Here is a 27,590-nt window from a genome sequence, read left to right on the forward strand (position 1 = left end):
AAATAAGGCAGCTTCTGCCTGTAGATCACACCCACATGGGATACAAAAGCAGAACAGTTAGTCAGCAGAAAGTAAGGCCACCAGAGGGAGACTGGGATGTTGTAGATGAAGAGGTTTGGGGAACCATCATTATATATAATGCCTCAGAACATACAGCAGTCACTAGAAATCTCCATGGTGTCTCGGTTGCTGTGTCTACCATGTCAGCATGTTCTGGAAGTCTGAAAGGCTAGCAGTCTGCTTCTGGGAGTGGCAATGTTGCAGTGGCTGTTGTTGCTGCTGTTGCTGTGGCTGTTGAAGGAAACCCATAGTGCTTTGCTGCGGGACATGAGTGGTGCGAAACACAGTCTGAGGCTGTCTGCAATGTAACAGTCCTTGGGGCTGCATCTGCTGTTGGAAGGCACAAAACATGGATGGGCGTTACTGTTAGAGCTGGAAAATCAGTGCTTCATGAACATACTCCTGGAGTATTACTGTTACAGCTGGACAATCAGTGCTATATGAACATATTCCTGGAGTTTTACTGTTACAGCTGGACAATCAGTGCTTCATGAACATACTCCTGGAGTATTACTGTTACAGCTGGACAATCAGTGCTTCATGAACTTACTCCTGGAGTATTACTGTTAGAGCTGGACAATCAGTGCTTCATGAACATACTCCTGGAGTATTACTGTTACAGCTGGACAATCAGTGCTTCATGAACATACTCCTGGAGTATTACTGTTACAGCTGGACAATCAGTGCTTCATGAACATACTCCTGGAGTATTACTGTTAGAGCTGGACAATCAGTGCTTCATGAACATACTCCTGGAGTATTACTATTAGAGCTGGAAAATCAGTGCTTCATGAACATACTCCTGGAGTATTACTGTTACAGCTGGACAATCAGTGCTTCATGAACATACTCCTGGAGTATTACTGTTAGAGCTGGACAATCAGTGCTTCATGAACATACTCCTGGAGTATTACTATTAGAGCTGGAAAATCAGTGCTTCATGAACATACTCCTGGAGTATTACTGTTACAGCTGGACAATCAGTGCTTCATGAACTTACTCCTTGAGTATTTAGGGCTGTATAATGAAATTTTGCATTTAAAACAATAACAAAAATATGATGTTACCACAGCTTGGCCTTTCCCTTCATCTGGTGGAGTCAAACGTGACCCCATATAAGCAGCAAAAAGCAGAAGCTGAAAGTAGCTGATACCGCATTCCCAAAATTCTGACGGAAACTTTCTGAAAATTTAGCAGAAATTTTCCACTCCTTTGCAACCCTAGTTCCGTCTCACCTCCAGCACATAGGGGCTTGAATCCTGCTTCTACTCTGTAGTGGAGTTTGCATGTTCTCTGTTTTTCATAGATTTTCTCCATTTGCACTTTCTACCGCTTACATATACACGTTTGAGTCTATACCAAATGAGGTGAAAGGACAAGATGCGCTAAGATCATATTCCAAAGATATAGCAGTTAGCTTTATTATATCTCTAAATTGCGAGTTTATGATTTTGCCTGCATGTGCCTTTAAATGGACTGGCGTGCTCTTCATGATTCTGTAAAGGCTCAAATAACCTGGCAGTTCTGGTGTAAACTGGACCATGACTTTAATGTGAATCTGCTGCTGTAGAGCCGTCTTGGACTCAGGTTACCTGCAGCTGGAAAGGGTCCTGTGTGGACTGGGCTGGGGGCCGGTGGGAAGGCTGTGCCTGGTGTGTGACGAAGCTGTTGTGGGTGATCATGATGGGAGATGTGACGACAGATGAGGGCATGATGACAGCATTGCAATTCACCTGCTGCATAGGCATTGAGGATGCCACCATAATCTGCTGCTCCAGACCGTATCTGGGAAGAGATCAACTCCATAACATCATATTCACTAAGCCCACCTGCTTTCAAGTCAGGGAATCAACAAAAATGTACTTATTTTCTCTCAGTCAAACACTGCGGCAACCGCAGCCCAACCCATTCTACACAAGACCCTTCACTTCTTTTGACAGTTTCAAGTCTCCTAATTAATAGCATCGATCCATCCACACAAGGGTCAACTCACTTGGTTTGCTGCAAGGATTCATTGCACCGTGAGACCTGCAAACTCGCAGCACTCTCTGGTATTGTGGTCTGTATAGGCTGATGAAGGAGCATGCTGCCAAACACAAGGACCAGAGTGAGTTCATTGCAAAGAACTGTTGTCTTATAAAACTGAACAATCATGTGATTATGACCCTTAAGGCAGCTACCCAGCTAACAGGGAACATTCCCAGAACTTTAGCCAACACTAAGTAAATGTTATCAAAATAACATTATTACCTGAACATTCTTTTTTATGTAATTAATATTGAAAAAACAGTGTTTTATATATATAAAAAACACTTTTATAATAGTTCCATGTGTGCATACTGTGAACACATCACCCAGCCTTGAACCCATGTCCTCCGAGGTGTAAAGGGACAGCGTACCCACTGCTCTCCTACACCCTTCATTTGCTTCCCTCTTTTTATTCTCAGTTGTAGGTCGGTAGTTTGAACATTTCCGTACCTTAAACGTAACATTAGGTAAACAATCCCAGAACAAAATATTGTTAGCTGGATACCTCTTCTTCCTTAGCATCCATTCTCCCATGTTTCCCTAATCTAGGAATCTTTAAAATTCACTTTTAATTACCAGCTAAAAAGATTATGAAAATAAAGTTAGGTCAGTGTAACAGCTGTGACTGCGCTCATCTAAAATATCATTACACCATTTAAAAATCATTGTTTAATTAAAAGTAAAATTAGAAGCATCATCATGTCATGGAAAGTGTTATCAAGGGAGCTTACAGTACTTTCTAGAAGAATTCAGGCACTGTGTTTTTCCTTTATGGTATTTAACTCTGCATTCTGGTATCAAATGCAGTTTTTCAGTCTCTGCTTTGCATGCTTTGATTAAAACAGTATTTTCTAACCCCCTCAAGGACCCCCAGACGGCCCACTTGGATTAAAATGTAGGAGAAATGTCTCTGCATTACTTAGCATTTCTTTCCAAGTACTTCAGTTATGTAAATGCTTAAATCACTTAGTATAATGTCACTATGTGATGCTGGTGGAGGAAAACATTTCTCGATTCGACCCTCCAAAACGCCCCAAAGTGGCACAATAATACATCAGGTGACTGCAGGCCATGGGAGATGTTCAACTTCACTTTCATGTTCATCAGACCACTCTGTCACCAGTATTGCTCTTTGTATTGGTGCATTGTCATCCTGATACACAGCACCACCTTCAGGGTACAGTGTTTGAACCACTGGGTGAACATGGTCCTTCAGAATAGTTTGGTAGTCTTATTAGTGATGCACCCATCTAGAACAAGTAATGACCCTAGGGAATGCCATGATATTGCAGCCCAATCCATCACTGATCCTCCCCCGTGGTGCATTCTGGGTAAACAACAATCCAGGTGGTAAGCCTCTTTGGGGCTGCTCCACACCATAACTCTCCTGGATGTGTGAAAGACAGTGAAGGTGGACTCATCAGAGATCAATAACTGTTTCACATTGTCCCCAGCCCAGGATCTGCACTGAAGGCACCATTGAAACCGACATCTGGCATTGGCACGAGTGACCAAAGGTTTGGTTATAGCAGCCCCATCATGAAAACTGACCCAGTGGAGCTTTTGAAAAACAGTTTTGGTTGAAATAGGAGAGTTGAGGCACTCATTTAATTTTGCAGTGATTTGGTTGCTTTGGTTTTATGTTTTTTGGATAAAATCCAGGTTAGTGTCTGGGCATCCCTTTCAGACGGCTTCTTGTTGCATCCACAGTTGTGCCCTTGAGAGGTAAAGTGGGCTATCCCACAAAAACAAAGTTTTGAGAAAACGATCTCCAAAGTCGAAATTTTTTCAAACAAATCAGTGTGCCTCAAAAATGTGGGATAGCCCACTTTACCTCTCAAGGGCACAGTTACTCCTGTTGGATGTGGTTGGTCCTTCATGGTTGTACGCCGGCATTACCCTGGATACTGTGGCTCTCGATCCACTACAAAGCCTTGCTGTGAAAGTTATGATGTGCCAGCGAGGCGTGCTGGTCTGTCGTCTTTTGTCCACATTATGTTGTGTGAATTGCAATATTTTATGCAGAATTGTGCTATTGCTCTGCTAAATCAACCTTCACACTCTGCTCTTACTGATGGAATGTCCAATCAGTGAAGATTGGCCATCAGGCCACGCATATATAGGTGTGAAACCTCAAACACTATTGACCAGGTGTTTCAATTCCATTGTCCAACCCCTGTACCTTCAACTTGCTGTTCATATTGAATAAACAGTACACTTTGTACATTTACCAAAGACGCTCAGTGGTTGGAGAGTCATACCGTAGTTGCCCATCTTGGCTGAAGTCCACACCAGGGTGTCTTAGACTGACATCCTGTGGGGGACGTACTCTCGTTTGGGAGAACATCATGGGGTTGCTGTACAAAGGGACAGTCAAGCTGGTGTGGGTCTGCACTGGCATGCTGATGGCTGGACTCAGGGAGCTTCTTATTGGCGGTGGCTCTGCCTGTGGGAGATGTCTCTAATGAGCTTTCCAAGCTGACTCACATATGGATATCAAAGATATTTTGCAACATGAATTGGAACCATTTTCCAGAAAATTAACCACTGATATCCTACCTTATTGGGTGAAGACAATATGCCTGTTTATACTTTTATTTTTTAATCTGGCATCAATCCTTCTATACAAAGCATAAAATAGCATTCGCGATGGATGCTTATTATTGGGTTAACTTGCATTTCTTTGAATGAGCAACAATAAATTCGTAAATTATGGGTTTGTTTTTCTTCATAAAAGAACCATAAATTATGCTAAATGCTTTTTGTGTGTGGCGACACTTCACGCAGACTCCCATACACAGGCCTATTGAAGAGCGAGAGGCTCTGCAGTGCGGTCCTGTGCGCAGCTTTACCTGAGAGGAGGACGTGCTGGGGTCCCGCAAAAGTGAGCAGGCCGGGGAAGTATGATGAGTGCATGGCAGATTCTTGGCATACTCAGCAACCGGCCTGATGGCAGCTGGCTGACAGGGTAGGCTGCTCCTTCCCAGGCCCTGCTGCTGCCTCACTTGGCTGAATGCTCCCGAGTCGGATTGCTGGAGCCACATCTGGATGGGGCAGCAGGTGAGACAGTGCATATCAGCCAAAAGAGGCCCAGCTGAAGTGCCAAGGTCCTGCCCTTGGACGAGTCATAAAGATACCTCAGCTCTTCTGTCCTAGAGCGGTCATAAGGGTACTTCAGCTGTCCTCTGTCCTTAGAGCTGTCATAAGGGTACTTCAGCTGTCCTCTGGCCATAGAGCGATCATAAGGGAACTTCAGCTGTCCTAAGGGAACTTCAGCTGTCCTCTGCCCTTAGAGCCGTCATAAGGGAACTTCAGCTGTCCTAAGGGAACTTCAGCTGTCCTCTGGCCTTAGAGCGATCATAAGGGTACTTCAGCTGTCCTCTGCCTTTAGAGCTGTCATAAGGGTACTTCAGCTGTCCTCTGCCCTTAGAGCTATCATAAGGGTACCTCAGCTGTCATCTGCCCTTAGAGCCGTCATAAGGGAACTTCAGATATCCTAAGGGAACTTCAGCTGTCCTCTGGCCTTTGAGCGATCATAAGGGAACTTCAGCTGTCCTCTGCCCTTAGAGCCGTCATAAGGGAACTTCAGTTATCCTAAGGGAACTTCAGCTGTCCTCTGGCCTTAGAGCGATCATAAGGGAACTTCAGCTGTCCTAAGGGAACTTCAGCTGTCCTCTGCCCTTAGAACCGTCATAAGGGAACTTCAGCTGTCCTAAGGGAACTTCAGCTGTCCTCTGGCCTTAGAGCGATCATAAGGGAACTTCAGCTGTCCTAAGGGAACTTCAGCTGTCCTCTGGCCTTAGAGTGATCATAAGGGAACTTCAGCTGTCCTAAGGGAACTTCAGCTGTCCTCTGCCCTTAGAGCTGTCATAAGGGAACTTCAGCTGTCCTAAGGGAACTTCAGCTGTCCTAAGGGAACTTCAGCTGTCCTCTGCCCTTAGAGCCGTCATAAGGGAACTTCAGCTGTCCTAAGGGAACTTCAGCTGTCCTCTGGCCTTAGAGCTATCATAAGGGTACTTCAGCTGTCCTAAGGGAACTTCAGCTGTCCTCTGCCTTTAGAGTGGTCATACGGGTACTTCAGCTGTCCTCTGCGGGTACTTCAGCTGTCCTCTGCCCTTAGAGCTGTCATAAGGTACTCTAATGACTGCTGTCCTCTGTCCTTAAAGCTGTCATAAGGGTACTTCACCTGTTATAAGTGTACCTCAGTTATGACTGCTCTAAGGACAAAGGACAATTGTATTTCGTACAGTGTATGTAAGTGTAGACTGACAGAGAGGCGCACGGCGGTGAGTGACAGACAGCGGTAGGTGTAGGCTGACAGAGAGGCACACAGTGGTAAGTGGTGGAGTAGCTGTTTACCTGTATGTTGGAGCTGCTGACCAGCTGCAGTTGCTCCTTGATGCTGTGCAGCTCCTGCTGCTGGCTCCTGATGTCGTCTTGCAGGAGGCGTGTCCTCTCCTCCAGCTGCTCCTTCAGCTCGTGCATCATCCCCAGCTGTGGTGCTCGAAACTGGTACACAGGCTGCTGTGTTTCCAGCACAAGCAGGCAAAGTTGAATCATTAATGTCAGGACGCAGGTTCTACAGTAGCTTATGAAACCCTAAACTGAACAGTCAAACCTGAGTGTCCTTCCCCAGAAACACAATGACTCTAAAGACGTCCTGTAATTTTATACAATAGCCAAATAATACAAGAAAATGTAAAAATGCATTCATTATATAGTTGTTTTCATCGATTTTGGGCAAACACATTACTTAGACATCCTGAGGACAATTTCTGGACTACATGCACTTTTGCAATTTCACAACCGCTCGCTACATTCCATGACTGTAATCGTATTATATTTGATCACAATTTGTAATTTTATTCTACTGATCCTGATTACTGGTGAAAACCAGTATTATATTCTGGTGATAATTGATTTTTTATATCAAAAGTAAATCATGTTTTACATTGTAGCACAGTGTAAGATAATCAGGATCTCCTCTTAAGATACACTAAGATAAGTATGACTTTAGCATACATATCATATGTACGTTTCTATAATATTCACTAAGATAATTGACTATATCAATGAATATTGAAGACAAGAAATACAAATTAACATCTCTGACCTAAGTAATTCCATATAGCTGTACATTTACTTATTTTAAGACACTTTGATCCTTGTGAGAGGGACAGATCAACATATCCCTGGAGCACCTGGGGTTAAGGGCCTTGCTCAAGGGCCCGATGCCTCCCGACCCGCCAGAAGATTTAAACGGCCAGCCATTTCATCATGGGCTCAGCATCTCAATGTGCAGAGCCACACACTGCCCACGTCCGAGTCTCCTTCCCTCCGGACGACACAGTGAGGTGACGTATAGTAATGTGGCGTGACACGATGAGGACAAAACCAACCGTAGTGGAGTGGTGATTACAGGTGGAGTACAGAAGGAAGTTTGGCTGGGGACGGAGCTCAGAGGAGGAGGCCTGCTGTGAAATCTGCAGGGTAAAGCACAAGGAATATCAGGGTCACTATTCATCATCGTTTCCTTCGTAATACGTTTTACAGTAGCCAGTGTCTTCAGTTCTCATAAATCAACAAACTGACCTTTGAACTGCTGGACGCGACCTTTTCAGAGCACAGAGATACGGACTGGTGCAGTGGAGCAGTGGCCTCAGCACACCTCACCGAGGAATTTGCTGGAAAAGGAGAAATGTAACATTCTGGGTCACCACTCAAGGCAAGCATGGTGTAAAGAAGAGGATCAATGAAAATGCAATTATAGTTTTTTTGTTTCTTAAGTGAGGGAGAATACTGCAACTTTGCAGTTGAATTTGTTATGCTCTTTCATTTTTGTGGTTCAAAGCAGAGTTTCTCGATCTTTCCAACCACAACATTCGGCTAGTCTTTACAGCAGTCTGAAGACTTGGGTTATATAGGCATGAACACTTTCGTTATATTGACAATGCTAATAAGTCTATCACACAGTACTTAAACTGCTTTAAAATGCCATAAAGTTCCATAAAGTGCTGAGTGTAAAATGAAAGAGCGCACAACTTGTGGAGAAGAGCTACATTTATGAGCATAGACTTGCCCCTGGTTACTCACAGGCAGAGTCGGACATGGCTGTGCGGGACGACCTGCGGGAGCCGTCAGAGGACACTGACTGGGGCCCCCTTGCTCTTTCCTTTGATACCTCAGAGGAAGGGTTCACATCTAGATACATTTTGCGATCCTGTTGTGAAACAAAGCAAGAAAAAAAAAAAAACGTTTAACAATGACGTCTCATGTCTGTGTGCCTGGGATAACGTTTATGGTATTGCAGCTGTGGGATTAAGTTTCTATTATGTAACATACATTAGCAAAAAAGACCTATAATAATTACACAGCCCATTTATGATTTAAATGATATTTAAAATGTACGATACTAATGCACTTCACAAATACGAGAATACATAAAGAGTACACGTGAAAAATGGACAAAATAAGCTATCATTTTAAGGTGGTTTTATAAAGCTCCATAAAGGCTTTAATTACTGAAGTACTTGTTATTTGCTATATTTTCTTTAGCTTCTTTATAGTTTATGGTAAAATAAACTAAAATGTAATTAATGTTGGTGTTTATAGTGGTTATTTTGTGCAGGTCATCTTCGTTTTTTTGTGACTGAGCACGGGTAAGATTAAAGGGTCTCTTCATAGAAGAATCACCATGGAAACCCAGCATTGCCTCTAGCCATTCAATGATCAGCAAGGGCTTGTATTACTTCTTACTTTAGCAAAGAATACTAACGCAAACATCTCTAGGCAAGATAGTCCTCCCAATAAACTTTAAAAGCTAATGTCATTCCCATCCTGTCCCCAACAACAAAGTCCTCACTGTAACAGATGAGGAAGCCGCTTCAGATTCCTTTAAGCCAATCTCTCTTCGCCTCTCTGCTCGAACCTCTGCAAAACTGCAATAAATAGGAGACAGCGAAACCATCAAACAGAAAGCTGCTCAAACGTCCACCCACATGCCAAAGAAATACCCCCCATGTTTTCCAAGTCTGAGGACGCAAACACTAGCTGAACACACAAATTTCTTTGTCCAATACTGTAATATTACAATGGATACTAGAAACCAAACTGGTACAGATACTGTCAAAATAGCCGACCAAAGTAAATTTTCCAAGCATCTATTCAAAAATGATCTGTGAATGATTATTGGGAAATCATAAAATCCTCGAGTGAGTAAGTTTTACATGGGAAAGGATGTGTTTCTCAAAAAAAAAAAAAATAGTCAAAGTTTCTTAATTTAACTGCAGATGCTACTTTGGTTATGTTGCTGCAAATCAAGTTTAGGAGACGTGGACAGCAGAGACTGCAAAGTGCTCCACATTACTCGCACCAACAATTTCATCTTCGTAAAGATTACTTATTTGAAACCTTTTAACTTATTTTTTAATCAAGGTCAGCTGTACCTGGCCACAGTGTGGGTGCATACAATAAACTCTGGCTTGGCGTTCCACTGGTGGTAAGTGATGTAGTAGTGAGTCTGCAGCCAGATCCACTGCTGCCCTTTCGTCAGAAAGCGATAATAGCAGGACTGGCCCTTGCCAAACTGCATTACTGCAGAAAGAAGAGGAACCAAATATTTCTAACGCATATTCACAAAAATTACAACATCATACCTTCACGAAATCCTCATATTCTCCTTAAAACAAGCTAATTATTTATTTAAATTTTCTTGAATCTTGAAACGTATTTTATACTGAATATTGTATTTTGCATGAATATCCCTATACAAAGTGAGTGTGAATCAGTCCAGAACTCACACTGTTGATGACATTGGGCTATGAGATCCAGATCATCCATGTGATAGTAATCATAGCCAGACGTTCCAAGAACCTCAAAAGGCAAGTAGCCTATTATGGGTGAAGCTCTGGAGAAAGAAAAGTAAAAAAATCAATGATAATCCATGTTAACAAATTACAACGTATTACCAATTACCAAAAACAAATTACCCTATAGCTACGAGTTACGCCCTACACATTTTGCCTCTGTCTTGCAATGTGCAAAGAGACCCTTTTCCGAAAATGAGGATACGTCCTTAGCTATCCATAGGCACCATGGGCTCGATTTCGACCAGGTGTTTAAATGAAAAAGCGCATAGCTTCCCCGTTTTGATATAAATGCACTCTCCCATCGACTGAAGCGTGGGGTTTAAATGCATTTAGGCTAGGTATGCACTTTGGGACGAGAAACACCAAAATATGGACGTTTCGCATGCAGATGTTTGTTCAGAGCATTTTGCCACTGATTTTAGTGCATTTTTCACTACATGCTCTAGAGGGCTGTATTACGTCACGTTCCTTTACACAGCCAAACACAATATTGCAGTTTTCAGGAAGCCGAACATGTAGCAAAATTAAATGTGTATAATACATTTAGAAACAAATGCTACAGTCGAAAAACACGTGAATAATTCATATAAATATAACGCTCCTATGAGAGTGGGACAGGCAGACGCCCTTGTCTTGATGTGCTTCAGCTGAGCAACACTGCCCCTCCGCGTACCGTAATCCCTTGTGTTTCTGTTGTGCGCATGACCGGCCGCATGGTGCCCCTCCGCGTACCGTAATCCATTGCATTTGTGCTGTGTGCATGCCCGGTCGCATGGTGCCCCTCCGCATACCGTAATCCCTTCTGTTTGGGCTGTGTGCATGCCCGGCCGCATGGTGCCCCTCCGCATACCGTAATCCCTTCTGTTTGGGCTGTGTGCATGCCCGGCCGCATGGTGCCCCTCCGCATACCGTAATCCCTTCTGTTTGGGCTGTGTGCATGCCCGGCCGCATGGTGCCCCTCCGCATACCGTAATCCCTTCTGTTTGGGCTGTGTGCATGCCCGGCCGCATGGTGCCCCTCCGCATACCGTAATCCATTGCATTTGTGCTGTGTGCATGCCCGGTCGCATGGTGCCCCTCCGCATACCGTAATCCCTTCTGTTTGGGCTGTGTGCATGCCTGGTCGCATAGTGACTGCGGCTCACTGCTAATAATGGCCAAAACGACGTTTCAAGAACCATTTGCTGTATTTTTCAATCCCACTAGATGGTGGTCTTTGAATTAAGAAAGGGTTCAAAGCATGGCCCAAAGTAATCCAAGACCACCATCTAGTGGGGTTAAAAAATACAGCAAATGACTCATGAAGCTTTCCTCGGCCATCACTGCCCATAGAAGATGTTCATGATGTTGTTTATCAATGTATTCTTTTTTTAATATATTTAAAATGCATATAATCACATTATTGGCTATTTGTTTCACTGCCATTATTTGAATTCATTTCATTTGGCATAATTTGTGCAAATTTGTGGAGGCGCATTACCCTAATCCTATTTTTCCCATTGGATATTTTAAATGCGAGGATTTTCGGGAACGCATTGGTCGTGTTGTATGTACTGAGAGCTGCAGTTGCCTATAAAATACCATTTTTTATTTTTCAGCTGGCCCTTGGGCTCGTGTTCATGTGTACATAAAAATCATATTTATCAATAACAAGAAATCTGGAGTAATAACGAAGTTAATAGTAAGAAGTATTCAATATGGAGCAAGAAGCTAATATATGAAAGCTGGCTATTTTTAAGTAAACCATTTAGCAGCATTTCTGTCTTAAATGACGGAGAATACAGTGATTTTTATGTATATGTAGTTTAACGTACAGGGCAAGAGACCAATGCCAATAAGATGTTTTAGAAGGCTTACCTATGATCTAAAAACAAGAACTTCCACTCCAGACTATGTCTGGATGTGAATTCATGATAAGGGTCATCAACATTACAGAGATCCTGATGAAGGATAGAAAAATAGTTAAAACATTAACTTTTCACGTATAATTTCAGACAGTCTGGTCAGGAATAACACAGGTTTTAAGCTGACAGCTGAATGGAACTTCTATATGAATTGTGCTAATTGTAAATATCAATGTACTGTAAATAGTGATAACTGTTCAGTTACATTACAATAGATTACAGAAGTTTTATTTCAATTTATGGTAAAGGAAACATTTAATTTTATCTGTTATTTCTCAATTCTTCTAAATATGCTTTTATGTTTTTTATCATTATACTAATATTAATAGTGGGGAACTTCTAATACAATGAAATAAACTATAAAGAAACTGAAATGCCACATGTTTAGTACATTTCAATATAAAGTCCAGTTACTAGAGTCTGTGACATATTGTTACATCATCTGCTTAACAGCAGTATCTTTCTCCCCTGACATAATCTCACTAATGTGTATGACTGAAGATTATGGAGAGAATAAGCAAAGGATCAACTGCTTGTCACCTTCATAAACTGTGGAGTGACCAGTCGGACCGTGGCTACAAGGCAGGCCTGCTCCTCTAGCGATGCCTGGAAGGTCTTTGGCGATGTACACTCGAAGGCATTACTAGAAGATGTAGGCACTGAGCGATGGAATCAAAACAGTTAATCTCCACGTCTCATTGTTGGGTCAGATACATGAGCCTACTGTATATGATCAATAAAAAATAATCAGAAACTGAATTACAGACAGATCTGCCTGCCAAGCAGGTTTTTAGAGAAAATGCATACAGCTTTAAAATAAAGTCTGGTTTTAAGACGTGCCTGAACTTCAACAAATGCGGAATCTAGAACAGTAACCAGAATAGATTTGTAACTATTTACAGTTGGTTCTTCTTTCAATTCAAGATTGCAATGCATATGACTTGGGTAAGGAGGGTGGCTATAATATTATACATTCAATGGCCAATATGTGAAATGACTGCAATACTGTAGCTGCACTGTGCCAACTATTACATAAGCGATTTTTGTACGGTAGTATAAATACAGAATGTGGATAAAAGTGAGTTTTTGAACAGTATAAACATTAATTTACAATTCTCCTATCAGGAAAGGTTCTCATCTTCAAGTATAAATAAAATAAATAAATAAATAAATAAATAAATAAAAAGATGATACCTACCATTGTTTTGGAATTTGAAATCCCCTACGAATTTCACAAATTCGTATGTGGGAGGCTCTTTGGGGTCCATACTTCCTCTGGATAAGTGACAGCAGAACTCAATTTGCGAATCTGGAAAAATAAATAAATAAAGCATTACAAATTGAAATTCTGTTATGCAAAAGCACACTTTCCTGAAGAATATGTCACATATAATAAATGTCAGAGTAAAAGGTTGATAGTTGGAAAATGTTGTGATAGGAATGATCATTATTCACTAGACAACCACAGCCTTAAATAAAATCAATAATGTAATGCAAAGTGTACAAACTAAAGGAGAGGCCAAACCAGCATTCCACCAATTTACCCTCTTTGCCTACACAGGGCTCTCAGTTCTATTATTCAGCAGCTGTCCAGTGCTAAATATGGAATATAGCTTCATGTAGACATTATTTAAACTACACAAAAGCCTTAGTCATCATACTTATCCATAGTCTGACATTTGCATGGTGATTTAAAGACTAGGAAGTAAAATGGACACAGGGGCAGGACAAGTAACCAGCATACAGACAGCAGACATTCAATTTATTTTATATATAGCGCCTTTCACAGCAGTATGATTAAGGTCAAGCCTAAGTCCATCAATGAACTGCACCCACGATGTTGCAGTTCATAAGTCTCATCCACAATGTTAATTTACCAATGTTACCATGGTAAATTAACCTCCCTGTGACTTTCCACTAAGGCCCTTTAAGTTCATTTAAGTTTAAGAAGTCAATACCAAAGAGGAAAGATGAAAAAATTAGGTAATAAGTCAATTTACCTAATCATAACATTAATTTAAAATAATATTTAATTTACACCAATGCATTTTTACAGCTAGATACTTTATACATACTTTACAACATTCTGTGTACATCTTAGCAAAGATCAATGTGTTTGGTGCGCTAGCAGAAAGGAAAAAGCTGTATAAAGTATTTTGTTTCCAAAATTAAATATTTATTTTTTTCAACTTTTTGAGGGGCTAACAATTAAAATCTTAAATTGTAAAATGTTTTGGCGCAGCTCACTAGCTGATGCTGACTAAACTGTCGCAAAAATAGTCACAGAGGTAAAAATGTAATATTTTCTTTATCAAGATTAAGTCATGCACAACATTTAGCAGACATGTCATAACAAATGCAGAAAAAAATCCACATTTACTGGGTGGGTTAGACAATAAAGCGACACTCACGCTTAAGGAAATCTGCAGCACCTGGGCTGTTCATCAGCATCTGCGATGACAGGAGCTTGTACACCTCTCCATGTTCACGTGGAGGGAGAAAGTTCAGAATATTTTGGTCCACCATGTCTGACTGGTACAAAATAGCAACTTGTAATGTTCGATAACCATAAGATATCCATCTATTTTCCAACCTTGTTCAACCGACAACAGGATCAGCTGACAGAAGCATGTGATGGACTGGCATCTCTTGCAAAAAGCCTGCCTTCTGCCCTATACAGCCTAGTGTAAGGATGGACTCTGAGCCTGTTCCTCAGCCACACCCCCCTGTCAGGTCTCCCTCTTACTGTAAAGATGGACTCTGAGCCTGTTCTGCAGCCACGACTCCCTGTAAGTTTTCCCGTTTGCTTAGTTCTCTTTTTATGTGCCTGCGAGTGACTGTCTCTCCTGATACCCTAACTGGTGAGAGAGCCTGTTTGTAATGCTCTCCATGCGTCTGCATGACTGCCTGCCTTTCCCTTCATTCCCCAGGAGAGACTCCCCGGTTTTATCACTCTAGCATGCATCCCTGACTACAACTCTCATTTAGCATTTAGGTTTCTGGTTTGCTCCGCATCAGGGTCCCCTGTTCCCAATCTGTCCTGTGACACTTGCAATAGGTTCCAAGCCCCCCCCCTCCAAGATTCTATTCATATACATCATTTTGGTTGATGCATTTCCACATGCATGGAAAAGTATTACATAGTTAAATGGTGGTTAGACAATACGCTACCATTATAGCCAAAGCACAACATTTACACAATTAGTCATTCGCTCACTTACTGGTAAATGGCCAATGAGGGAAGAAACACTGTCAGATACATAAATGATGTTTCCATCTGTTGTCAGTGTTATAAGAAAACCATCTAAAGCCTACAATGAGAAAAACAAAAGTGCCAAGATTTAACAAGCATATGTTTATAACGAAGATATTATTCATTTCAATATTTGGTTTGGCATATGAAATACCTCCATAATGATCTAAACTACTGCAAACAAAATTTAAGGAAATAACTAAAATGGCGATGAAACTCACCTCCAGCATCAACTGAGTAAACTCCTCATTGCTGAGGAATGAAGGCTTCCAGTCCTGCTCAATCTCAACGGACTCTGATTGGTCCAAGATTTCTACAAAAGGAAGAAATGTGTGTGTAAATTTATATGGTAAGCATATAAAAGGATAGAAGGAGTAAAGAACCAATTCAGACTGGGAAGATCAATGTGGAAACCATGTGCTCAGTGCCTGACAGCGGTGACCCTGGTTCTGCTGGGAATCGGAGGTTCTACATATAAAGCACGGTGAACCTTTTTGTTTCTGCAAGACGTCGATGGCTCTCTGCAGGATGGTGGACTTGTCCATCTTGCGGGGGTGCACCTGCCCCTGCAGCATGGTGCACAGCTCCTTAATGAGGACATTAAACTGATCCCTTCTCTTCTTCTCTGATTTATTGCGTGACGCTCTATTGAGTACAAGAGTATAGTAAGAAATGAGTAGAGAAGCAGCACATAGAATGCAGTCTTTTTATAGCTCACCTTAGAGCATCTAATCAATATCCCTGATATTTTATTTGTCTGTATCAATGTGTAAATGTATTATGTGTAAATTATGCCCTGATTTCATCACGTAAGGTTCCATCATAATTACTTTAAAACATGACAATTTAGCAATCAGGGTGACAATGACCCTTTAGTAACATTCAGGATTTTTTTCAACATGCTACTGCTCATCTTTGAAGCCTTTTGGCATAATGAATATAGGACCAAAGACATAGACCTTGCCGGAGAGCGACCTTATTAGCAGCAATGACTTGTGTGATCAGGAATACCTTTTAGCTCGGTCCTTCCCATTTTCATTTAACAAATCATCCGCACACTCGGTAGTGCTGAAGGAAAAGAAGAAGAGAGGGCTGAGTGTTATTCCTTGTAATGTTTAACATTGTAAGCAACAAAGCGGGAACCATGCCAACAGTGAATGGTTTAATCAAATATCAACAGCAATGGTGGTTACCAGTATCAGTTATCAGTAATGCAGCCTTAATTGTTATGTAGATAATCAGTATATTGAACGTACCTCTAAACTTTGAAACCCATTGTAAAATTTTATTGTACAAAATTCATTAGTATTTCAATAGGTTAATTAAAGAAGCTCACTCATTATCCTGATTTCTTAGCAGTGTTGCTTATACTCAACATTTGTGTACTATATGAGATCTTCTAGTACAGAAAGGTCATGCTGTAAAGGGGAACTGATGTTTCTAAAGCACATGTAGTGTATGGTTGTGCTTGAATACACAGCCTGAATGTGTATGTCTGTACGTGCAAGACAGCAGCACTGAAGCTTTAGATCCAGAGCATATAACTTTCAGCTACTTAATGTGCCTTCTTACTGCATGAATGTGCAAAACTGATCGTTTTTATGCATGTATTTCTCCTAGGAAATGACTGAAAAAACTATTTCAATATTTCTGACTTTTATGACATTTGCAGTTATTTTACATGATGTAAATGGTAAATGGACTGCATTTATATAGCGCTTTTCTATTTCCTACGAGTACTCAAAGAGCTTTACATTTCATGCCTCACATTCACCACATGACTTTTACTAGGATTAATACTAAGAAGACATTTTAAAATTCAGAATCAGCAGATAAAGGGCAACCCTGAAAAAAAATGCATTTGGTGTACTCACTCCCATTTCTGTTGGTTGGATGGATAGAGGGCCCCGAACTGCATGGTGTCCATCCTTACTCCCACTGTCGTCTGCCCCCCCCTGGGATTCGAACGTGTCCCATTCGTTCTGCCTGTCCTGTAATAAAAAATATAAATAATTAAAAATATTAAAAACTATTAAAAATAGTTCTCTGCATGCACTTGAAGTAAGATTACATGAAATCTTCCACGATGTTGATCTGACTTGCGACCACTATCCCCCCTGCAACCCTAATGTGTACATTACGGTGATGCCCAGCCTGGTACGCATACTGGTCCAGGGTCTTTGGGGTTTGGTGTCCTGCCATCCTCAATGCTACTGTATTTTCTTCATTTTGATTTTGTTGGGTTCATCACTGGGGAGGCATGGTGGTGCAGTGGTTAGCACTGTTGCCTCACACCTCTGGGACCCGGGTTCGAGTCTCCGCCTGTGTTACATGTGCGTGGAGTTTGCATGTTCTCCCCGTGTCGTTGCGGGGTTTCCTCTGGGTACTCCGGTTTCCCCCCACAGTCCAAAACCATGCTGAGGCTAATTGGAGTTGCTAAATTGCCCGTAGGTGTGCATGTGTGAGTGAATGGTGTGTGAGTGTGCCCTGCGATGGGCTGGCCCCCCATCCTGGGATGTTCCCTGCCTTGTGCCCATTGCTTCCGGGATAGGCTCCGGACCCCCCGCGACCCAGTAGGATAAGCGGTTTGGAAAATGGATGGATGGATGGATGGGTACATCACTTTTCTGACAAGGCGTTTTATTTTACGCACCTGGAAGTCTCCCATTATATTTTATAAGATATGGGGATTCCCGTCTATGTAGAGAATGTCTCCCGTCCAAACCGGACTAGACATCCAAGGTAAGAGATGAAGAAAATATAACCAATGTATCAATATTTTCTTTCGAAAGTACACCTCTTTTTCCCCTCTCTTATGCTGATTATTTATTATTCTTATTTCCATATAATCTGCCTTGTGTATACTGTCATATTCCCATTCATCTGTATATTTTTTACAAAACGATAAACAAACAGAGGGGAAAAGTTATAAATCATTTTCAAATGACAGTGTACCACATATGAATGGCATTCTGCTGCTGTGAATGCTCTCCCTGCTGGGTTTGCTTGTAGAGTAAGTATGAGGAAAAGGTGCTGTACACTCGCATATATAAGCCTATAGAATATAATTATATTAACTATAAGAATTTTATTCAGTTTTCATTGCTGCTCCGTCAGTGCAGTCACTCTTTCTATAGCCCATACAACATTGCTCAGCCGTAAACCATGTGACCTGCCGACAATCATGAGGGGGGAGTTTCAGCTATTTCATATCATAGCTTAAGGCTGGAAATGTAACGATACACAAGATGTGTCCTTTTCAACACGTATCACAGAGCACTGCACTGTTGTAACAGCTAACGGCGGCAGCAACAACGTCACACGCCGTCAGTCAGCTCAGAACGTCGGAGCAACTCACAGACAGTCATTCACCTTATGAAATAGGTAAACTTATTAAAAGCAGACAAATAACTATAATAGACATTTTTGACTTTTTGTGTGTCTACATGGGATGACAATTTGGTTTCTCTCAGAAAACTTTTGCTTGTTCTATTCTTGAAAATTTTCTTTAATAAAAATTTGGGTTATTGGGTTACTCTCATACGGTGTTTGACCAGCATCACTGAAACTCAATCTAGCCAAATGTGAATCTCGTAATGCCACACTTACATTTACATTTACAGTATTTGGCAGACGCCCTTAGCCAGAGCGACTTACATAAGTGCTTTGAGACTCTGCGATGAATTTTTCCGATACTAGCTCAATAAGGACCCATGCTATGAATACCATCTATCTGAATACTCTGTTGAGAAAGTGCAACAATTTTTTTTTGTACACACACACACACACACACAAGGAAAAGAGCTGGGTAAGAGTACTACTTCAGGTATTTCTGAAAAAGGAAAGTTTTGACTTGTCGCTTGAAGACAGCCAAGGTTTCCGCTGTTCGGACATTAAGGGAGAGTTCATTCCACCAACTAGGCGCCAGGACAGAGAAGAGCCGAGATGTGTGTCGTCCTTGTGCCTTGAGGGTGGTGGGACCAGTTGAGCAGTGCTGGAGGATCGGAGAGATCGGGATGCAGTACGGGGTGTGATGAGGTCTTTTAGGTAGGATGGTGCCAGACCCTTTTTAGCTTTGTATGCGAGCATCAGTGTTTTGAATTTGATGCGGGCAGCTACAGGAAGCCAGTGGAGAGAGCGTAGCAAGGGAGTGGTGTGGGAGAACTTGGGAAGGTTGAAAACAAGTCGAGCAGCTGCATTCTGAATCAGTTGGAGGGGACAGATGGTGCGCAGTGGTAAACCCGCTCGAAGCGAGTTGCAGTAGTCCAGGCGTGAGATGACGAGGGACTGGACGAGTATCTGGGTAGCCCGAGTGGAAAGAAATGGACGTATCTTCCTGATGTTAAAGAGGAGAAACCGACAAGAGTGGGAAAGACTGGCGATATGTGAGGAAAAGGACAACCGATCGTCCATGGTAACCCCAAGGTTGTGAGCAGAACCCGAAGGACGGATCAGGGAGTTGTTAAAGGAGATCGCAAGGTCCTGGAGGGGGGATGAGTCAGCCGGGATGTAAAGCAGTTCGGTTTTACTAGTGTTGAGTTTTAGCTGGTGAGCGGTCATCCAAGATGAGATGTCTGCCAAGCATGCGGAGATCTTAGAGGAAACATGAGTGTCTGAGGGAGGGAAGGAGAGGATGAGTTGAGTGTCATCAGCATAGCAGTAGTAGGAGAAGCCATGTGAGGATATAACCTCTCCAAGAGATTTAGTATAGAGGGAGAATAAGAGAGGGCCAAGAACCGAGCCCTGAGGGACACCGGTGAAAAGACAACGTGGGGTAGATGTGGATCCATTCCATGTCACTTGGTATGTTCGGCCTTCTAGGTAGGAAGCAAGCCAGAGCCAGAAGAGTCTTGTGGTTGACCGTGTCAAATGCTGCTGATAGGTCAAGAAGGATGAGGACAGATGACAGTTTGGCTGATCTGGCAGCATGTAGCTTCTCAGTGACTGCTAAGAGGGCAGTCTCTGTAGAGTGAGCTGCTTTGAAGCCAGACTGATTAGGATCCTGGAGGTTGCTCTGAGAGAGATAGAGAGAAAGCTGGTTGTAGACTGTACGTTCGAGGATTTTTGACAATCTTATTCATTATTAAGTCAATCTTTGACTTACTTATGTAAATAAGACTGCAAAGATCTGGAGGATCCTACAGACTATTACAATTTTCCATATTTCCATTTCCATAATTTGCCATTACAAATTTCCCTATCCTCACTTCTTGACAGCACTGGTATGTATCGCTGAGCTTTTTCAAAGAATTTTTTTATTGTCATATCCAGGAGTGGTGTCTGGTAAAAAAGATTCTTGGTGGGGCTGATGTACCAATAGATTTCCCTTCCTAGTCCAGTATAAGCATTCAAATGAACAGTCAGAAAATGACAACAATTTCACATTCATAATTTAATTTCCTTAGTTGAACGCCTCCTATGGGCCAGCCGCCCCTGGTATCCGATCTAACTGACCTATGTGATCAAAGTTGATTGTCAAAATGCAATTGAATGCAAAAGGCTATACTTTGCAGTGAACCCATTTTGACTGCCCCTGATTCTTACTGTCCATTGAAGCTGGATGGTGATGCCAGTGTTACTGGGGCAGGTGCAGTATTATTGCAGGAAGGCCCTAAGGACTTGATCATCTTATTTAGTTTTATTATAGGAAGTTTAATAAAGACTTCAGGCCTGTAGGCTTACTACAAAGCGGGCTTACTGGCTTATCGGGGTAACTTGTCGGATTTAAGGTAGTCTGGGCGAAATGCAAGTGAACGAATATGAAGTCCATTTAAACTGTGGTACCTTAAATTCGACAAGTTACTCCGATAAGCCAGTAACCCCGCTTCGTAGTACAGGCCACAGTTCAGCTACTGTTCAGTTTGTCTAAGCCTGACCAATGGGAAATGAAAGGGACAAAGCAACCAGAGGTAGCTCTGTCTTCCCACACTTATGATTAACAAAAGAGTTCTAGGCAACAAAATCTTTGTGGATTATTTGTTTTTCTTTTCTTGCAAACGTATCATTTAAATATCATCCATTTTAAGGCAACTGGCAACAATTTATTGGCTTACACAATTCAAAGGGTTGTGTTGTTACTTCTTCTATACAACATCTTTCAGCGATGCACTTTAAAAACAGGGCTGTTCGACAAGCTCTAATCAGTGAAGCCTAACTTTTTTGTTTAGGTAACATGAATAAATGATTTTAAGTGAGGTGCTTCCCTTATCTTATGGTGATAATGGCATGTGGGAGTGGGAAGGCGAGAGGCAGACAGAAGCGAGCAGGAAGGAACTGGAAGACAAAGGGCAGCAATAGAGGGGAGCTCCCTGAAAGAGTGTCGCCTGGGATGTTCAGTGATCATTCTTCTCTGTCCCTTTTCCCTCCTTTGTCCAGACTCTTCTCTCTCTCTCTTTTTTTTAAAGATGAAGATTTTTTTGGGAGTCAAACATTTTGATAAAAACAACATATAGCGTGTGACATCCAGTTGACCAATGACAAAATGATTTATGTTGTCATCTATTTGACTAGTATTTGTGCTTGCTCTGGTTAACATTTGCATTCATTATGGTTGCTTATATGGCTTACTTTATAGCTCAAATTTTAGCGACTTAACATTGATAGCTAGGTAGTCAGCTAGCTAGCATCATTGTTAATTGTGAATATGGCATGAGACAAAGTGTTGACACTGATATGTAGATTGTAGTCAGCGAGACAAATATAAGTCCAAGTAATCCAGATTAAGCTAGTTTTTATTTTAATTCAACTAAATAACCTTCCTGACATTGCTGTGTAACATTTGTATCGCATCACCTCAAATCTGTATGGACATAGCTTGTAGCTGGAAAAAAAAATGGAATCTTGTCTACATAGGTCACTATCTTGATTCTGTGCCTGTAGTGACCTGTCTGCCATTTAGACTGTATGACTCATCTAGAAATCTTCAACACAAAAATTTTATTGGCTCTCTGTGCTCTGTTTATGGAAACTGCATCCACAGTGAATTAATGGTGAAAATATATTTTTTTATGAAGTACACAGCAGCAACCACAAACAAGAATGGTTAGAAGACCTTTTTACATGGATGGCAGCTGCTTTTATCCAGGGTGATGTAGAATGGAGAAGACAGGGTCAGACAGCAATTGGGGGTTAAAGACCTTCCTGCAGGGGCCAACAGTGACATCACTCTGCTGACCCTGGGATTTGAACCAGTGACCATCCAACAACAGACATCATCCAAATCCACCAAGCCATACACTGAACATACTGGTGAGGGAGAGACTAGATGACTGCCCATATGCTGCTCAAATGAGCATCCCTCACTGGCAAAAAAAAAGAAGCTTTGCAAGATTGCCCGCATTCTCCACTTTGCCAAAAGGAAGTGTATGAATTTTAAGCAATAAGGAGAAACAACAGCTTGAAAATCCTGTTTCTATTTTTTTGATAAAATTCTTTTCCATGCTGATAATCTTGCATAATTAATGTCATAAAATATTCCACAAGGTGGGTTATGCTCCCTTAAGTGACAGATATAAAGACATAAACTAGCTGTGATGAGTGGCTGTGTATCAGTGTGTAGGTATATATGACTGTGTGCTTATACTGTAGGTTCCCAACTTGTACCTGATGCAAGACATCTTTGTACCCTGTGATCCTGGGATTGGCCTCAGGCCCCCAAAACTCTGTCCAGGATGGATGGATGGGTGGGTGGGTGACCTGACCTCCATGTACACTGTGTTGATATCTGTTGTTAGAACTGGACGGTATGACCAAAAATTGATATCACGTTATATTGGTTTCACAGTATACGACAGTATGACTGGGCGTTTACCACATTTTACAAGACACATCTTTGTTTTACGTTTTTGCATTGTTCACACATTAACTATATTATTGTAATATTAGCGATTTCGCCTATCCGCTACCTTAATGATAACATACGGCTAATGTGTTTGTTGGCTAACTGCTTACAGATAAACGGCTGTTAAGGTGTGCGCCGGCCAAGTTTAACAGTGTTTAACTTTAAGTGTTTAATAGTTCAGTGTTGCTGGAACACGAGCTTTACTGATCTCGTGAAATTTCTCATACTGACCGGGATGTCAGTCTTTAAGATGCTTTGCCAGGTTTGACATGCTACTTAACTTTGTCGCCATAACTTTGTAGCACTGTTTGCATAGAGGCTTATCGACATCCTTCGCCTTTTCATGCTGGTCTGTAAAATACTTCTAAACGGCACTTTTGCGCTTTGTTTTTTTTTTTACTAAGGCAGCTTGCGAAGTGCCTTCAACTGCAGCATATGCCACGTTCGGCCACCTTGGTATATGTGTGTGAACCAGCGCGCATGCATGCAAGCGGCAATGGAGAAGAGGGGAGGGGCTGTGCTAGTGTGCATGTGCGCGCGCAAGGACGCATGCGCTGTAGCGGTGCAGTGTGAAGTGCGCGAATGAGGCGAAAACCGCACTGTTGGTATCAATAATGGTGAAAATGAGTATCTAATCAGATACTAATTTTTTATATCGATTAGAATCTGACAATCGATTTTTTTGACAACCCCAGTGTCTCATTATTTTCAACTCCAGCGTCAGCTATATCTTCCGTTTATGATCTTTCGCGGTACATTCTTAGTGCTGCAGCAGTGAAAAAGGTCTCCCCTTAAACGGTTTCCAGCTGCGCCATTTTCAGAACGTTGTGTAGGCTATTTAAACCGGTATTGTGGTATAAGAAAAATCATATCATAACAACAATTAAAAATGGTTTTCGGTATGAACCGGTATACCGCCCAGCACTATCTGTTCTTTTCCTTACCTTGAAAGTACAGTGCTTTGTCAGATGTACAGCAAATAACTGACGGAAAGACAATCTCAGGAACTCCCAAAATAATGTATCACACAAGCTTTATTGCCACACTTTAGGAAGTCCGCTTACTCTCGTTCCCTTCAAGCAATATAAAAGTTGCCTCTAACCTCAAGGTAGAAACCATACAACGTCCGAACACACATTTAACAGTAACCTAAACATAAGATAGGCCTTCAGCTTTAAATGCCGACATATCCTGTTATACGCAGAACCACATTGTTCTGGGTAGGTCAGTTTTTGCATTCAGCTGCTGCCTGTGATGTTCAAGGAATGATGAAATTAGAACTGCAGCAACAAATATTTGTACTGCACAGGCGACAGATTTTTTCTAGGCTGGCAATTGTACAGTACTGCAACATGGTGGTATATCTGGAATCCTTGTGCAGGTAATTAAAGATTAATGTGTGTGTGTAAAGTGTCATGCCTGGAACAAGGAAACAGACCATTATTTTGAAACAATAAATTTTAAGTATGTTAGTACACTGAAATTTCACAGGATTCACTTTACAGGAAAAAGAAATCTATGCAAAAGTACTTTAGCTTGGATACACTTATACTGGAAAAGAATGAACTCTCTGGGTCACCATAACAAGGTCACTATTGAAACCCTGGTGTTGCCTGCACTCTGACCAAGGCCATCTGGAGTGATTAGCAAGGTCACACCGGCTACAGAACCGTGGGTCCTCTTAACCTGTAATTAATTAAAGTCTAAGGCTTTGTAAGACCTACAGCCAACAGAGTGGCTGAGGAGCTCAGTGTCTGTCTGTAGATATGCTGTTCAAAATAAGTAGGTTTAAGCATACTGAATAATTCGCAGGACCCATTTCATTATTTCTCACTCATACCAAGCATTGTACACATCCTTATTGAAGAACTAAAAGTAAAATCAATTTTAATCATATCAGATATCTTACCCAGTTCGATGTGACTTTGCAACCAACAAAATTGAAGAAAATTTGGCACATTAAATATTTGACATTTATACTGATTTCAGGATTTACCTGCAATTTCAATAAGGATGTTTAGGCTTTTATACCTGCTGTACAGAACATGGGATATACAAATAAACCCGGGGGGGGGCTGTGGTAGAGGGGTGCCTGAGCATCAGCACCTCCTGCTTGTATGATTGAAAGTGTCTCCTTTTTGAGGAGGTGAGTGCCCCATAAAGAAGTGTCTCCTTTTTGAGGAGGTGAGTGCTCCTTTTTCATCAAGGACAATCATGCCATAATAACACCAAAACTAAATTCATTGTAACTGTCAGACATCAAAAAGGAGCCCAGTAGGACAAGTAATATGTAACAATATGTACAAAATATGAAATAGTTGATAAAATATGTAAAGTATAAATGTATAAGGAAGTATGGTTTTTAATGGTAAGAAGAAACAAACTGTTACATGGTCTCTAAAACTAACCCTAACGTCTTCCTTTGTTTTGTCTTTTGTTTAACTTTTTTTGTTGCTAAAAACAACACTGCACTTTTTATCCATAATATATGCTTATATAGAGAGCAATTCTATGTTTAATTACATCTACAGACAAGCTATTATGTTGAGATATTTGCCGACATAAACAGATAAAAAACATCATAGAATGGTCTAATGAAAGTACTGTCGAATTACTCTCCTGAGTGGACAGAATCCCTCGTCCCCAGGTAGGCCCACGGTAAATGGCCGATCCTCCAATGCAATCACCTCCGTTCTCTTAATGGTCATGTCTTTAGCTCTGGATATCATAACTTTTTAATATAGATAAAGGTTATATATCGGCCGGGGATACCAGTTAGACTGACGCATTGGGTCAAAATATATATCTTGATTTTAAACATACAGGGCAATATAAATATGTTAATAGATACATTGTGCATGTCTTGTAATACCGATCCTACTGGAAATGTCTTTGTTGTAATAAATTTCAACTGTAAAAAGGCAGGAGTAATAACCCATTAGTCACACTAATTTTTCGAGTGACCAACAAATATTGCACATTGACTTAACAGCATTTTCCAGTCGATTTAGACTGGTGCAATGAAACAGTCTTTATTCATTTTCAATTTCTATTGTTTAATATAACAATGACAATTATTTACTTATTAAGTGGCCTACTATAGCGGAAAAAAGTAGTTTAAGGGCGTGTACTCGTCTTGTTCAGTAAGTTATATCCTGTGAAAAATACTTTACAGTAATGAATAAACGGAAAGGTTTGTAAACAATAAAATGGACGTTTAATTCATTTCAATGGACAACCGACTCTCTAAGACAACACTAAAGTAAAGAAGATTCAACTCTTTCACTCAAGCAGCTGTCACCCAACAGTCAATATCACAATTTCGTAGATTTACAAGCATCAGTAATTAATGAGTAACTCATTCATATGTTCAAACCATACTGCCATACGTATTATTCAGTATAGTATTTATCTGGTAGACAGAAATATACTGCCCAACATGGAAGTTGGGGAATCATAAAAAAAACCACCAAGTCCTGTAAAATTTAGCCAAGGCTTATTTACAAGTCTTATTTACTGAAAAGAGCAAACAGCAACTGTTACATCCATACGGAAAATGATTCATTTAAAACGAACGCAGTAGTCAGTACAGTAACCGGGAATTTCACATATATAGTATAATGATGTTGTACGAACATGCATCGTAATTCCAAGACGACAAGAAATACTGACAGAACATAATCCAAATTAAAATGCGACCCATGTCAAAATAAATACTAGTTTTGGTATTACTTCGTTCATAACCGCAGCGCCGTCGTTTTCCTCAAATAAACAAGTGACATTTTCAGTATTTCGCTAGATTTGCCCGCACATTTAAAAGAAAGACTTCAATGTATGAAGAGAAATTCAACAAGAAAAAACATTGCCTACCTCTGAATTACCGGTTTCTGATTTTAAGATCCATAAGTGAAACCAGTTAATGATCTTCTTCACACACAAGGTACAGCCCACATTAGAGAGAGTAGAAACCGGACTTAGCATGAGACAGCCATTAACCGAAATCCAGTGAAATAGGATTGGTTAGATGACGAAACTACGGTCGAAATATTAGTGTTCTGCAAGCAGTATACGATAAATAAAGCGGTATCGTTACAAAGCCGTTTTCAGGGCCGTATTTCCCATTCCTCTTGCTGTTAACCGGCCTCCATAGGCTGCCCTTGGCAAACAGGGCTGGCAGACAGCCGCTGCCAAGCGAGTAAAGTAGGTCAGCGGGCAGCGCAGCACTAAGCAGATCATCATTAGCAAGCGGCAGAGCCCTATGCAAGCTGCACGATGAAGCGAAGGGGCAAAATGCATGCTCTTCTGTTATATTACTCTTGATAATATTTTACGCTGTCTATGTTTTCTTTATTCCCCATCACAAGCGACGCGGCCGTGTATCTCTCATTAAGAACATGAGTGCGCGCCTCCGGATTCAATTTGCAAATATATTACTGTACTTTCTCCCTACATAATAAGGAATTCACGCAGAAATGCGTACGGAAATAAATCAGCACACGGTCTGTATATTTGAACCTAGTACAAGCGCAACAGGTCGCTTCAATCTTCTCCTGTGTTAACATTACTGTGGAAACAAATTACAAAGCACTTGCAGTTTAATTGAAACCATAGATAAAACATTTCTTAATAACGTGCTTT

The 27,590-nt window shown here is 41.2% G+C and overlaps 1 protein-coding gene across 3 annotated transcripts; it reads right to left on the reverse strand.

Annotated features, from left to right (window-relative positions):
• Window positions 1-27,305, reverse strand: npas2 (neuronal PAS domain protein 2). 3 transcript variants are annotated; one of them, XM_048982899.1, is made up of 22 exons: window positions 26,823-27,305; window positions 16,987-17,103; window positions 16,124-16,180; window positions 15,603-15,757; window positions 15,334-15,425; window positions 15,081-15,170; window positions 14,271-14,391; window positions 13,058-13,168; window positions 12,400-12,518; window positions 11,813-11,895; window positions 9,888-9,994; window positions 9,534-9,681; window positions 8,951-9,026; window positions 8,182-8,308; window positions 7,681-7,772; window positions 7,488-7,571; window positions 6,448-6,612; window positions 4,941-5,132; window positions 4,350-4,534; window positions 2,054-2,146; window positions 1,794-1,845; window positions 1-390 (listed from the first exon to the last, which is right to left on the reverse strand). In XM_048982899.1, exons 2-22 carry the CDS (start codon window positions 17,037-17,039, stop codon window positions 196-198), a joined length of 2,397 nt encoding a protein of 798 aa, XP_048838856.1. In that variant the 5' UTR covers window positions 17,040-17,103; window positions 26,823-27,305; the 3' UTR covers window positions 1-195. The 3 variants fall into 3 exon arrangements, with proteins under 3 accessions (XP_048838856.1, XP_048838855.1, XP_048838857.1); XM_048982898.1 differs by having other exon boundaries at window positions 1,653-1,845; window positions 26,823-27,302; XM_048982900.1 differs by lacking the exons at window positions 15,603-15,757; window positions 16,124-16,180; window positions 16,987-17,103; window positions 26,823-27,305 and having other exon boundaries at window positions 1,653-1,845; window positions 14,271-14,387; window positions 15,334-15,351.
• Window positions 27,306-27,590: the final 285 nt, after the last annotated feature.

The sequence above is a fragment of the Brienomyrus brachyistius genome, chromosome 18 (assembly GCF_023856365.1).
Source record: "Brienomyrus brachyistius isolate T26 chromosome 18, BBRACH_0.4, whole genome shotgun sequence".
In the NCBI taxonomy this organism is placed as follows: Eukaryota; Metazoa; Chordata; class Actinopteri; order Osteoglossiformes; family Mormyridae; genus Brienomyrus; species Brienomyrus brachyistius.

Excerpts from the sequence above, each read along its gene's own strand:
- npas2 (XM_048982898.1), bottom strand. The coding sequence starts at position 17,039 with ATGGACACCATGCAGTTCGGGGCCCTCTATCCATCCAACCAACAGAAA. Across the intron at positions 15,171-15,333 it reads TTACTCAGTTGATGCTGGAG|GCTTTAGATGGTTTTCTTAT; the intron begins GTGAGTTTCATC and ends TTCTCATTGTAG. Across the intron at positions 11,896-12,399 it reads TCACTCCACAGTTTATGAAG|GATCTCTGTAATGTTGATGA; the intron begins GTGACAAGCAGT and ends ATCCTTCATCAG.